The sequence below is a fragment of the Somniosus microcephalus genome, chromosome 4, assembly GCF_052327205.1.
Source record: "Somniosus microcephalus isolate GS21.2 chromosome 4, FLI_Smic_1.0, whole genome shotgun sequence".
Taxonomy (NCBI): Eukaryota; Metazoa; Chordata; class Chondrichthyes; order Squaliformes; family Somniosidae; genus Somniosus; species Somniosus microcephalus.
Window position 1 is genome coordinate 96,574,371 of NC_140990.1, and position 13,685 is coordinate 96,588,055.

At 51.6% G+C, this 13,685-nt stretch overlaps 1 protein-coding gene across 1 annotated transcript in view; it reads right to left on the bottom strand.

Moving 5' to 3' along the window:
• Positions 1-1,346: 1,346 nt before the first annotated feature.
• The window catches only part of LOC147119542 (large neutral amino acids transporter small subunit 2-like), a 114,864-nt gene continuing 102,525 nt past the window's right edge, over positions 1,347-13,685 (bottom strand). Inside the window, exons 9-10 of the mRNA XM_085985116.1 lie at positions 7,630-7,807; positions 1,347-3,929 (exon numbers count right to left, since the gene is read on the bottom strand). Of these exons, the coding sequence (XP_085841242.1) occupies positions 3,655-3,929; positions 7,630-7,807 (453 nt within the window). The 3' untranslated portion in view covers positions 1,347-3,654. The remainder of the gene's footprint in view (positions 3,930-7,629; positions 7,808-13,685) is intronic.

Consider the following 13,685-nt stretch of genomic DNA (forward strand, 5'->3'; position numbering starts at 1 on the left):
GGTGAAACATTACACATCTGCCCCATATCATCCAGCCACAAATGGATTGGCTGAGAGGTTTGTTCAGACCTTTAAAAAGGCCATAAAGGCAATGTATAATGACAACATACCACTGCAACACAAGGTGGATAACTTCCTGTTTGCTTACCGGAATGCGACACATGCAGTAACCAACCAAACTCCAGCTGTACTGTTTTTCAACCGGAGACTAAGATGTCGCTTGGATTTGCTCAAACCAAACATAAGACGAGATGTTGAGGATAAGCAGTTCCAGCACATAAATGAGAAACCAACCAGGAGCTTCAAGATAGGGCAACCAGTCTTGGCCCGCGACTACCGAACAGAAAAATGGCAGCCAGGCACGATATGCACACAGCAGGGACCACTAATGTACACAGTGGACGTTGGAGAGAGCATCGTGAGACGCCATGCTGACCAGATTCTAGAGTCACAGGAACAAGCCAAACCTGTACCACAAGCATGTGCACCTGGTAATGAGCCCGAAGTACAGATTGTGTCTACCTCAGAAGCAGGGGTATTGGAAGCTGACGAACCAACCATTGACAATGAGCCAGAACAGGATACTCGAGAAAGGCGCTATCCAGTCCGGATCAGGAAGCCTCCTCAAAGACTGAACTTATAAATGACTATTTCTGTTGATGTATATATTACTGAGAAAATTGTAATTAGTTATTATTTAGTTGTTCAATGAATGTTATGTACTGTTTATCTAAAAGGGGAGGAATTGTTGTGTATGTACCTTTAAGGGAATAACTGGTCTTAGACTGCAGTACCGGCAGTGACCATCCCTGTATAAAAGGCCCGAGCAGGCTTCTGTAGTTTCAGTTTCAAGCTGCCTCTTGTTCAGTAAAGTACCTGTTAAACTGTTCTCCCGAAGTCCGTATATTATTGAGGCGCGGACTTTACAGATGGGACAGTGTAGAGGGAGTTTTACTCTGTATCTAACCCACGCTGTACCTGCCCTGGGAGTGTTTGATGGGACAGTATAGAGTGAGCTTTACTCTGTATCTAACCCACGCTGTACCTGCCCCGGGAGTGTTTGATGGGACAGTGTGGAGGGAGCTTTACTCTGTATCTAACCCGTGCTGTACCTGCCCTGGGAGTGTTTGATGGGACAGTGTAGAGGGAGCTTTACTCTATATCTAACCCGTGCTGTACCAGCCCTGGGAGTGTTTGATGGGACAGTGTAGAGGGAGCTTTACTCTGTATCTAACCCGTGCTGTACCTGCCCTGGGAGTGTTTGATGGGACAGTGTAGAGCGAGCAATACTTGGTATCTGTATGCGCCCTAGGATTATTTGACAGGACAATGTACAAAGAGCAAAATAATAATAAAACTCACAAAGTTTAATTGACAATCTGCGATACAAGTCTTACACTGATAAACAAGCAGACACTGCTTTATGACAGTTTTATAACACTTAAATACGTGTCGAATTCATCTAGTCAGCTAATTCTTGCTGAAGTTTAGCACCTTTAAGTGGTTACAAGTTCGAGCGCACTGTCCCATATGAAATGTTCATTGTGGTTTCCCTTCCTTGTTGGATGTGCCCCTCTGGCTCGGCTTGGGAAACCCACCAGACTTTCCTGGAAGGGGCGGCTCTTGTGGTGTGGAGAGGGGTCCCTGGGAGTGGGGTCTGGAACTGGGGGGAGAACGAGAATGGCCCAGCGAAACCTTCCCCCATCTCCGGGAGGGTGCGGTTCTGGGAGGGGTGGGGGGGGAGGTGGGTCAGGCTGCCAGGGTGGCACAGGGAGACCCACTGCAAATGGCTGCCAGCATGGGACTGAGGGACACGCTACAAATGGCTACCAAATGTGGGACTGAGAGACACGCTGCAAATGGCTGCCAGGGTGGGCCTGAGACACGATGCAAATGGCTGTCAGCATGGGACTGAGACACGCTGCAAATAGCTGCCAGGGTGGGACTGAGAGACACGCTGTAAATGGCTGCTCGACTGAGACTAAGGGACATGCTGCAAATGGCTGCCAGCATAGGACTGAGACACACTGCAAATTGCTGCCAGAGTGGGACTGTGAGACACACTGCAAATGGCGTCCAGGGTAGGAGTGAGACACGCTGCAAATGGCGGCCAGGGTGGGAGTGAGACACGCTGCAAATGGTGGCCAGGGTAGGAGTGAGACACGCTGCAAATGGCGGCCAGGGTGGGAGTGAGACACGCTGCAAATGGCAGCCAGGGTGGGAGTGAGACACGCTGCAAATGGCTGCCAGCCTACAAATGGCAGCTATTTTGAGTTTTAGAGTCATGCTGGGCAAAGTGAGGGAGTGTGCATTCTATCATTATTGAACGCAGGTCTAAGTCCATCGGGACACTCGGAGCAGGCCCCATTAGCTTTCACACATTTCTTCAAGAGCAGCAGTCAGGTAATCAAGAGGAAACCGGTCAACTATGTTTAACAGAGAATATGCTACAAATGCATTCTAATTAAGACCTTCTCTGCTGAAGGAATTGATGGAATTCATTAACCAACAACATGTCAATATTTCGCAGCAGGAAGGTAATTTTTGTCTTTGAATTTCAATGTTACAAATCATGATTTGTTGAAAGATAAAATGTGGAGTGACATGCCCATTGCATTCTGGGTGGGCTTGATGCCTTGTGACATGCTCACTGCATTCTGGGTGGGCTTGATGCCTTGTGACATGCCCATTGCATTCTGGGTGGGCTTGACACCTTGTGACATGCTCACTGCATTCTGGGTGGGCTTGATGCCTTGTGACATGCTCACTGCATTTTGGGTGGGCTTGACGCCTTGTGACATGCCCATTGCATTCTGGGTGAGCTTGACGCCTTGTGACATGCCCATTGCATTCTGGGTGGGCTTGATGCCTTGTGACATGCTCACTGCATTTTGGGTGGGTTTGACGCCTTGTGACATGCCCATTGCATTCTGGGTGGGCTTGATGCCTTGTGACATGCCCATTGCATTCTGGGTGGGCTTGACGCCTTGTGACATGCCCATTGCATTCTGGGTGGGCTTGACGCCTTGTGACATGCCCACTGCATTCTGGGATCGTCTAGCTGCTTGTGACATGCCAGCTGCATTCTGGGATGGCTAGCCGCTTGAGGCACGCTAGGACAGCCCACTGGTCGCGTCACACCGATTGCATGCTGGGAAAGCCGAGCTGCTTCCGGGGGAGGGAGACCCGATTCCAAAATGGCCACTGGAACAATACCTCCTCTCCCGCCCCCGCTCCCGCAGCAAGAACAGAGCAAGCCGTTAAAAAATCTCGTCTCAAAGACTAAACCAGAGAGCACCACAGGACACACCGCAGATCCCTGGGTTGAGATGACGGAGTTTTAGTGGGGTTAACCCAAGTGTGTGGAGATCCTTCTTCTGTTGGGTACAGCAGCACAGCGAGTGAATCAGTTGAAGCTGTCGTCACGGCAATGGATGAAGGTATTCCCGCCTCTTCCTCTTTCCTGTGACCCTCCCCCAAAAAAGGAGTGTCGCTTCTCTCTCAGTCCGTTGTGAATCAAGTCCCCCCACAAACTGATAATTCAAGATGTTCATCGGCCGCTGGCCTTCCATCTCTGGGCCAATTTTAATATATTTCCCCTTCCTCCCTCCCTCCCCACACCCTGTAAAATAGAAACAAAAGACGATCGCAGTTTCAAATGTCAAGCCACCGCGGAGAGGCGGCCAGGAAGGCCTGACCTTTGACCGGGGGCTCCCCCTTTTCCCCGCCCCACAGCTGGGCCTGTGTATCGCCTGCCAGCTGGCCACACGCGACGGTGCCTTTGAGCGTGGAGCTCTCCTGGGCCTCCTCCTCCTTCAGGTTGTCGCAAGTGGGCGACGAGAGCTCCTGCATCTCCTGGTCCACCTTCTTGGGTGCCTCTTGAGGGTAAACCACCACGCACAGCTTCTGGCCAAAGTAAGTAACGCTGTCTGGAAGAGGCGAGAGAAAGGAGGCAGGGTGAAACGGGCGGGCGGTTTTGTTACCTCCAGACTCAACTACTCCAACGCTCACCATGGCCTCGCCCCCCTCCCTATCTCTGTAACCTCCTCCAGCCTTACGACTCTCCGAGATATCTGCACGCCACCAATTCTGGCCTCCTGCGCATCCACGACTTCTTTCACCCCTGCCATTGCTGGCCGTGCCTTCAGCCATCTGGGCCCTCCGCTCTGAAATTCCCTCCCTTACCGCCTCTCCACCTCTCTCTCCTTCTTAAAACCCACACCTTTGACCTCTGTCCTAATAGCTCCTTATATGGCTCGGTATCAAATTTTGTTTCATAATCGCTCCCATGAAGCACCCTGGGTCGTTTTACTACGTTAAACGCATTAATAAATGCAAGTTGTTGTTGAGGGAGAGGGACTGAGAGACACGAGTCAGTGTCCAGATATCTCCCTGAGGGTGAGGGGACTGAGAGACACCAGTCAGTGTACAGATATCTCCCTGAGGGAGAGAGACTGAGAGACACCAGTCAGTGTCCAGATATCTCCCTGAGGGAGAGGGACTGAGAGACACCAGTCAGTGTACAGATATCTCCCTGAGGGAGAGGGACTGAGAGACACCAGTCAGTGTACAGATATCTCCCTGAGGGAGAGGGACTGAGAGACACCAGTCAGTGTACAGATATCTCCCCGAGGGAGAGGGACTGAGAGACACCAGTCAGTGTACAGATATCTCCCTGAGGGAGAGAGACTGAGAGACGCCAGTGTACAGATATCTCCCTGAGGGAGAGGGACTGACAGACACGAGTCAGTGTACAGATATTTCCCTGAGGGAGAGGGACTGAGAGACACTAGTCGGTGTACAGATATCTCCCTGAGGGAGAGGGACTGAGAGACACCAGTCAGTGTACAGATATATCCCTGAGGGAGAGGGGACTGAGAGACACCAGTCAGTGTACAGATAACTCCCTGAGGGAGAGGGACTGAGAGACACCCGTCAGTGTACAGATATCTCCGAGGGAGAGGGACTGAGAGACACCAGTCAGTGTACAGATATCTCCCTGAGGGAGAGGGACTGACAGACACGAGTCAGTGTACAGATATTTCCCTGAGGGAGAGGGACTGACAGACACGAGTCAGTGTACAGATATCTCCCTGAGGGAGAGGGACTGACAGACACCAGTCAGTGTACAGAAATCTGCGAGGGAGAGGGACTGAGAGACACCAGTTAGTGTACAGATATCTCCCTGAGGGAGAGGGACTGAGATACACCAGTCGGTGTACAGATATCTCCCTGAGGGAGAGGGACTGAGAGGCACCAGTCAGTGTACAGATATATCCCTGAGGGAGAGGGTCTGAGAGACACCAGTCAGTATACATATATCTCCCTGAGGGAGAGGGGACTGAGAGACACCAGTCAGTGTACAGATAACTCCCTGAGGGAGAGGGACTGAGAGACACCCGTCAGTGTACAGATATCTCCGAGGGAGAGGGGCTGAGAGACATCAGTCAGTGTACAGATATCACCCTGAGGGGGAGAAGGACTGAAAGACACTAGGCAGTGTACAGATATCTCCCTGAGGGAGAGGGACAGAGAGGCACCAGTCAGTGTACAGATATCTCCCTGAGGGAGAGGGACTGAGAGACACCAGTCAGTGTACAGATATCTCCCTGAGGGAGAGGCACTGAGAGACACCCGTCAGTGTACAGATATCTCCGAGGGAGAGTGGCTGAGAGACACCAGTCAGTGTACAGAAATCACCCTGAGGGACAGAAGGACTGAGAGACACCAGTCAGTGTAAAGATATCTCCCTGAGGGGGAGATACTGAGATACACCAGTCGGAGTACAAATATCTCCAAGGGAGAGGGACTGAGAGACACCAGTCAGCGTATAGATATCTCCCTGAGGGAGAGGGGACTGAGAGACACCAGTCAGTGTACAGATATCTCCCTGAGAGAGAGGGACAGAGAGACACCAGTCAGTGCACAGATATCTCCCTGAGGGAGAGGGGACTGAGAGACACCAGTCAGTGTATAGATATCTCCCTGAGGGAGAGGGGACTGAGAGACACCAGTCAGTGTACAGATATCTCCCTGAGGGAGAGGGACTGAGAGACACCAGTCAGTGTACAGATATCTCCCTGAGGGAGAGGGACTGAGAGACACCAGTGTACAGATATCTCCCTGAGGGAGAGGGACTGAGAGACACCAGTCAGTGTACAGATATCTCCCTGAGGAAGAGGGGACTGAGAGTCACCAGTCAGTGTACAGATATCTCCCTGAGAGAGAGGGACTGAGAGACACCAGTCATTGTACAGATATCTCCCTGAGGGAGAGGGACTGAGAGACACCAGTCAGTGTACAGATATCTCCCTGAGGGAGAGGGATTGAGAGACACCAGTCAGTGTACAGATATCTCCCTGAGGGAGAGGGACTGAGAGACACCAGTCAGTGTACAGATATCTCCCTGAGGGAGAGGGACTGAGAGACACCAGTCAGTGTACAGATATCTCCCTGAGGGAGAGGGACTGAGAGACACCAGTCAGTGTACAGATATATCTCTGAGGGAGAGGGTCTGAGAGACACCAGTCAGTATACATATATCTCCCTGAGGGAGAGGGGACTGAGAGACACCAGTCAGTGTACAGATAACTCCCTGAGGGAGAGGGACTGAGAGACACCCGTCAGTGTACAGATATCTCCGAGGGAGAGGGACTGAGACACCAGTCAGTGTACAGATATCTCCCTGAGGGAGAGGGACTGAGACACCAGTCAGTGTACAGATATCTCCCTGAGGGAGAGGGGACTGAGAGACACCAGTCAGTGTACAGATATCTCCCTGAGGGAGAGGGTCTGAGAGACATCAGTCAGTGTACACATATCTCCCTGAGGGAGAGGGACTGAGAGACACCAGTCAGTGTACAGATATCTCCCTGAGGGAGAGGGACTGAGAGACACCAGTCAGTGTACAGATATCTCCCTGAGGGAGAGGGTCTGAGAGATACCAGGCAATGTAAGGAAATGTTGTGAAACATTGTTCCTCTCCTTTCACGGTGTCAGCCGTGACACAGTCGGTCTCACTCTCGTCTCTGGGTCAGAAGGTCGTGGGTTCGAGGCCCCTCTCCAGAGACTCGAGCACATAATCCAGGGCCGACAGTCCCGGTGCCAGTACTGAGGGAAGCGCTGCGTCGTCGGAGGGGCCGTCTTTCGGATGAGACGTTAAACTGGTGTCTCTCAGTAAATCTCAGGCGGATGAGAAAGATCCCACGGCCACGATTGGATGAAAAGCAGGGGGAGTTCACCCCACTGTCCTGGGGCCCAATATTTATCCCTCAACCAACATCACTAAAAAACAGATCAAATGGTCATTTTCACATTTGCTGTTTGTGGGATCTTGCTGTGCACGCACTGACCGCTGCGCTTCCTACCATTACAACAGTGACCACACTTCAAAAAGTACCTTCATTGGCTGTAAAGCACTTTGGGACGTCCTGAAGTGGTGAAAGGCGCTGTATAAAATACAAGTTCTTTCTTTCTTTCCTTCGGCGCAAGTTGTCAAGGACGCCATTTTGTTTTTCAGTGCGGAGGACGGGGAGGCAAGTGACAGAGGATGGGGGGCTGGGGTGAAACTACTGCCGGGGATTGTACGCACGCGCACGGGAAGGGCAAGAGGGCCGTCGATGTCCTTACCGACAAAGTTATCGAAGCACTGGGGCTTGTTTCTCCAGTGGACTCCCAGGAAGTACACAGGGACACCAGTCAGCATGATGGCCAGCCCGATTCCGCAGACCACCGGCTCCGACCACAGGCTGAAGATCAGCAGGAAGGCCCAGAACAGGAGGTAGACGATGGGGAAGATCAGGTTCACCTGCGTGCGGGGGAAACGGTCAGAGTCAGCAAAACTGCCGGGGAATCAAAGTTCAACCCAATTTGCGAAAAATAATCAAACATAGTCTTCGATTTGCAGTCCAAGGTTTTAGTGCTGTCGATTAGAAGGAGCCCTGTTGTAAAAAGATTGCTGCACCGCACAGAAATGTGTTGGTGTCAACAACTTTGTGTTCTTGATTTAAACTCAAGTCTTTTCCAGTTTTACCCTTTGACCTTCTCCACTCTCTGATGGTGAGGACTGGGTCAGACACTGACCTTTCACCCTCCGGGACCTGGGGAGTCAGCACCTTGCTGGGGTCGGGGCACAGTGTTCGTCTGGCCCCAAGTCAGTCACATAACAACCCCGGGGACTCTCACTCCGGAACAGAGGAACAGGAGGAGGCCATTCAGCCCCTCAGGTCTGCTTCCCCATTCAATTAGATCATGGCTGATCTGTATCTTAACTCCATCTACCCGCCTTGGTTCCACATCCCTTAATACCCTTGCCTAAGAAAAATCTATCAATCTCAGTTATGAAAATTTCAATTAACCGCCCAGCCTCAACAGCTTTTTGGGGGCGAGAGTTCCAGATTTCCACTGCCCTTTGTGTGAAGAAGTGCTTCCTGACATCACCCCTGAACGGCCTGGCTCTAATTTTAAGGTCATGCCCCCTTGTTCCGGACTCCCCCCACCAGAGGAAATAGTTTCTCTCTCTCTACCCTATCGACTCCTTTAATCATCTTAAACACCTCGATTAGATCACCCCTTAATCTTCTATACTCGAGGGAATACAAGCCTCGTCAATACAACCTGTCCTCGTAATTTAACCCTTTTAGCCCCGGGATCATTCTGGTGAATCTGCGCTGCTCCCCCTCCAAGGCCAATCTATCCTTCCTGAGGTGCGGTGCCCAGAACTGAACGCGGTTCTCCAGATGGGGTCTGACCAGAGTTCTGTACAACTGAAGCATCACTTTGTGTTCCAGCCCCCTCGAGATAAAGGCCATCACTGAATTAGCCTTTCTGATTCCTTTTTGTAAGAGCCCACTAGCTTTTAGTGATTTGTGTACGTGAACTCCTAAATCCCTTTACTGGAGCCCCATCAATATGCTGCGATAGAAGGGGCTTCACACCTGTGCTTTCTCCTCAGTCGTAGCTCTGTTGCCGGGGGCGATGGGGCAGAGGCGTAGGGTGAGGGTTCCAGAGTCCGCCTCGATTAGTCTAATTATCAAATATTTATGGCTGGCTGTTGCAATCTCTTCCAACTACATTAACTGAGCTGGATTCAGTGAATCTTTTAACGTCAGCACCTTTCAGATCCGCTCTCTTATCAGCGTTTACAGAGGGCCCGGGCACCCCTCACTCAGCGATCTGCGGGCTACTCCACTTCCTTTCCCAATTAACCCCTTCAGCTCTGTCTCGCAGGCCGCTCACGGAAGAAGGAACTGGCATTTGCAGCTGTGAGTCAGAAGGTCGTGGGTTCAAGTCCCGCTCCAGAGACTCGAGCCCTGTAATCCAGGGCCGACACTCCCGGTGCCGGTACTGAGGGAAGCGCTGCACTGTCTGAGGCGCTTGTCTTTCAGATGAGACGTTAAACCGAGGGCCCCGTCTGGCCTCTCGGGTGGACGTAAAAGATCCCACGGCCACTACTGGAAGAAGAGCGGTGGGGGGGCGGGTGGCGGAGTTCTCCCTGGAATATTTATCCCTCATCCCTCAACCAACATCACCGAAAACAGATGATCTGGTCAGTATCGCATTGTGTTTCGTGGGATCTTGCTGTTCATCAATTGGATGCCAAGTTTCCTACGTTACAACAGTGACTACACTTCAAAAAGTACGTCATTGGCTGAGCTGGTGAAAGGCGCTGAATAAATGTAAGTTTGTTCTTTCTTTCTACATGTTCTGCATACGCTCCACAGACAATTTATTACTTTTTCAACTTCTTTCTTTTTTAACACCTTCTTGGGATGTGGGCGGGCGTTGCTGGCAAGGCCCCTGGCATTTACTGCCTTTCCCCGAGAAAGGTGGCAGTGGTGGGCGGCCATCTTCTCGAACCGCGGTTTTTCATACAACTGAGTGGCTCGCTCGGCCACTTCAGACGGCAATTTATGAGTCAACTACGTTGGTGCGGGACTGGAGTCACGTATAGGCCCAGACCGGGTAAGGACCGCAGGTGTCCTTCCCCTAAAGTGAACTAGTTGGGTTGTTATGACAATCAGACAGCTTCAGGGTTATTTTCGCTGATGATTGCACAGTGTTCAGTGCCATTCACAACTCCTCAGATAATGAAGCCGTCCATGCCCGCACGCAGCAAGACCTGGATAACATTCAGGCTTGGGCTGATAAGTGGCAGGTAACATTTGCGCCACACAAGTGCCAGGAAATGACCACCTCCAACAAGCGAGCCTCTAACCACCGCCCCTTGACATTCAACGGCGTTACCATCGCCGAATCCCCCACCATCAACATCCTGGGGGCTCACCATTGACCAGAAACTTAACTGGACCAGCCACATAAATACTGTGGCAACAGGAGCAGGTCAGAGGCTGGATATTCTGCGGCGAGTGACTCACCTCCTGACTCCCCAAAGCCTTTCCACCATCTACAAGGCACAAGTCAGGAGTGTGATGGAATACTCTCCACTTGCCTGGATGAGTGCAGCTCCAACAACACTCAAGAAGCTCGACACCATCCAGGACAAAGCAGCCCGCTTGATTGGCACCCCCGTCCACCACCTTAAACATTCACTCCCTCCACCACCGGCGTACCGTGGCTGCAGTGTGTACCATCTACAAGATGCACTGCAGCAACTCGCCAAGGCTTCTTCGGCAGCACATCCCAGACCCGTGACCTCTTCCACCTAGGACAGGGGCAGCAGGCGCATGGGAACACCGCCACCTCCAAGTTCCCCTCCAAGTCACACATCATCCTGACTTAGAAATATATCGCCGATCCTTCATCGTCACTGGATCAAAATCCTGGAACTCCCTCCCTAACAGCACTGTGGGGATGTGGTTTGAGGGATGGATGTTAGCCGAGGCCTATAGATGTTGCTTCTGCCTTTTATGGACAACAATGCGCATTTATATGGTGCCGTTAACGTAGTAAAACGACCCAAGGCGCTTCCACAGGAGCAATTATCAAACAAAATTTGACACTGGGCCACATAATGGGATATCAGCACAGGTGAACAAAAAGCTTGGTCAAAGAGGTAGGTTTTAAGGAGCGTCTTAAAGGAGGAAAGATAGGCAGAGAGACCTAGGGAGGAAATTCCAGAGCTTGGGGCCTCGGCAGCTGAAGGCACGGCCGCCAAAGGTGGAGCGATTAAAATCAGGGATGCTCAAGATACCAGAATTGGAGGAGCGCAGAGATCTCGGTAGGTTGTAGGGCCGGAGGAGGTTACAAGAGATAGGGAGGGGCGAGGCCATGGAGGGATTTGAAAACAAGGATGAGAAATTTAAAATAACAACAGAAAATGCTGGAAAAACTCAGCAGGTCAGGCAACATCCGTGAAGAGAAATTTGAGTTGACGTTTCGGGTCGAAACTCCTTCTTCAAAATGGAGGTGCTGCCGGACCGGGAGTCAATGAAGGTCAGCAAGCACAGGGGTGATGGGTGAACGGGACTTGGTGCAGGACAGAGAGATGCAGAGCGAGTCATGGAGAGAGGGGAGAGGGAGAAAAAGGGGGGGGGGAGGAGAGAGAGAGGGAGAAAATGGTCACCAGACACAGGTCCATCTGGAGAGGTGTGTTCTCTGAAGCGTGAAGCACTCAGAGCCCAGTTACTTCTGGGTTAGTGAGCTCAGCACGACCGTGTCAAAGAAATACATTCAGTGATCAGAATATTCAGTGAGCAGGAATTAACACTGAATTATTAGATAGTGCGCATCCAGGGGTCTGCCAGCTACTGGAGTGGAAGTGAACTCAAATCAAACACTGTCTGTGAGAGAGAGACAGAGAGAGAGACAGAGAGAGAGACAGAGAGAGAGAGAGAGAGAGAGAGAGAGACAGAGAGAGAGAGAGAGAGAGAGAGAAACACAGAGAGAGACAAGCTTTGGCAATATGGTTCTCTGTAAACTTTCATGCCAATAAAGCATTTGAATTGGAATTGGAATTGGAAAAATTGGACAGAGAGAGAGAGAGATAGAGAGAGACACAGAGAGAAAGACAGAGAAAGACAGAGAGATACAGTGAAGAAGAGATAGAGAGATAGAGACAGAGAGATCGAGAGAGATAGAGAGACAGAGAGAGATATAGAGACAGAGAGAGAAATAGAGAGAGAGAGATAGATAGAGTGAGAGAGAGAGAGAGAGAGTGAAAGAAGAGAGACAGAGATAGAGCGAGAGAGACAGAGAGAGAGGGAGATAGAGAGACAGAGAGAGAGAGAAAGAGTGAAAGAGAGACAGAGATAGAGTGAGAGAGACAGAGAGACAGAGAGAGAGAGAGAGAGAGTGAAAGAGAGACAGAGATAGAGAGAAAGAAAGACTTGCATTTATATAGCGCCTTTCACGACCACCAGACATCCCAAAGCGCTTTACAGCCAATGAATTATTTTTGAAGTGGAGTCACTGTTGTAATGTGGGAGACAAAGAGAGACAGAGAGATACAGACAGAGAGAGAGAGAGGGAGACAGAGCGAGAGAGAGGACAGAGAGAGAGAGAGAGACAGAGAGTGAGAGGGGACAGAGCGAGAGAGAGAGAGAGAGAGAGGGAGACAGAGCGAGAGAGAGGACAGAGAGAGAGAGACAGAGAGTGAGAGGGGGCAGAGCGAGAGAGAGAGAGAGAGAGGGAGACAGAGCGAGAGAGAGGACAGAGCGAGAGAAAGAGAGAGAGAGAGAGAGACAGAGAGTGAGAGGGGACAGAGCGAGAGAGAGAGGGGACAGAGCGAGAGAGACAGAGAGCGAGAGTATGGAGCTGCTACAATTGGTCCTGTGCCCCACAGAGCAGGAAGAGCCCGGGTTCCACTCCCCGCCCCCACCTCCCAGTATGTGCTGAGATATGAGTACCCAATTGTAGCCCCCCTCCTACCCGCCCCCCCAGCTGGGATCAGCTCACTCAGCACAGACCGGGGCGGGGCTATGGACCCTGGGCTCCTCCTGCTCTGTGCGAGGCTCAGGTCTGCACCGGGTGGGGGCACTGACCCGCTGAGTCAGGAAGCCCTGAGTATTGTGAATGTTGTTTTTTTTGTGCTACTTGGCAGTGTTGAGACAGTAAACAGTGGGCAATTAGGCAGCAGTACAGGCGCTGGTTAATGAATACTTCACTCAGGAGCCGCCTGGGTAGTTCATGCCCTGAATCTTTTACCTTTCATCAGCGAAAACACATGGTATTTAATAAGGAAGCAAACATTGAGTCTGGGGAAAGGGCAACAGCAGCACTTTCAACATCCTTCTTTTATGAAACGAATGTACCTCGGACTGTGGACCAGGAATCTATGGGCGAGATGTGTGGGGCCGCTCCGACACTGGAGGGGTGAGGGGAGGGAGGGCAGGAGTAGGCCCCGAGTCTAACCGGGAGCCGCTGCCGCGAGGGGTCGGGTGGCGGCCGGAAGGCCAAAGGATTCGTCAATTAGCGAGGAGGAAAAGGGCATGCAAAACACAGTCAGTGCCAGCGGCCAGCTTCCCGCCCCCTCCCACCGCCCCTTTCTCCTCAGCAGCCTGCCCCGGAGACACTGACACCCCCTCTCACTGGGGAGAGAGGGGGAGAGAGAAAGAGAGAGAGAGACAGAGAGGGCAAGAGAGAGGGGACGAGTGAGAGGGGAGAGAGACAGAGAGGGCAAGAGAGAGGGGGAGAAAGAGAGGGGTAGAGAGGGGGGGAGAGTGAGAGGGGAGAGAGACAGACAGACAGAGAGAGAGAGAGACAGAGAGGGCAAGAGAGAGGGGAAG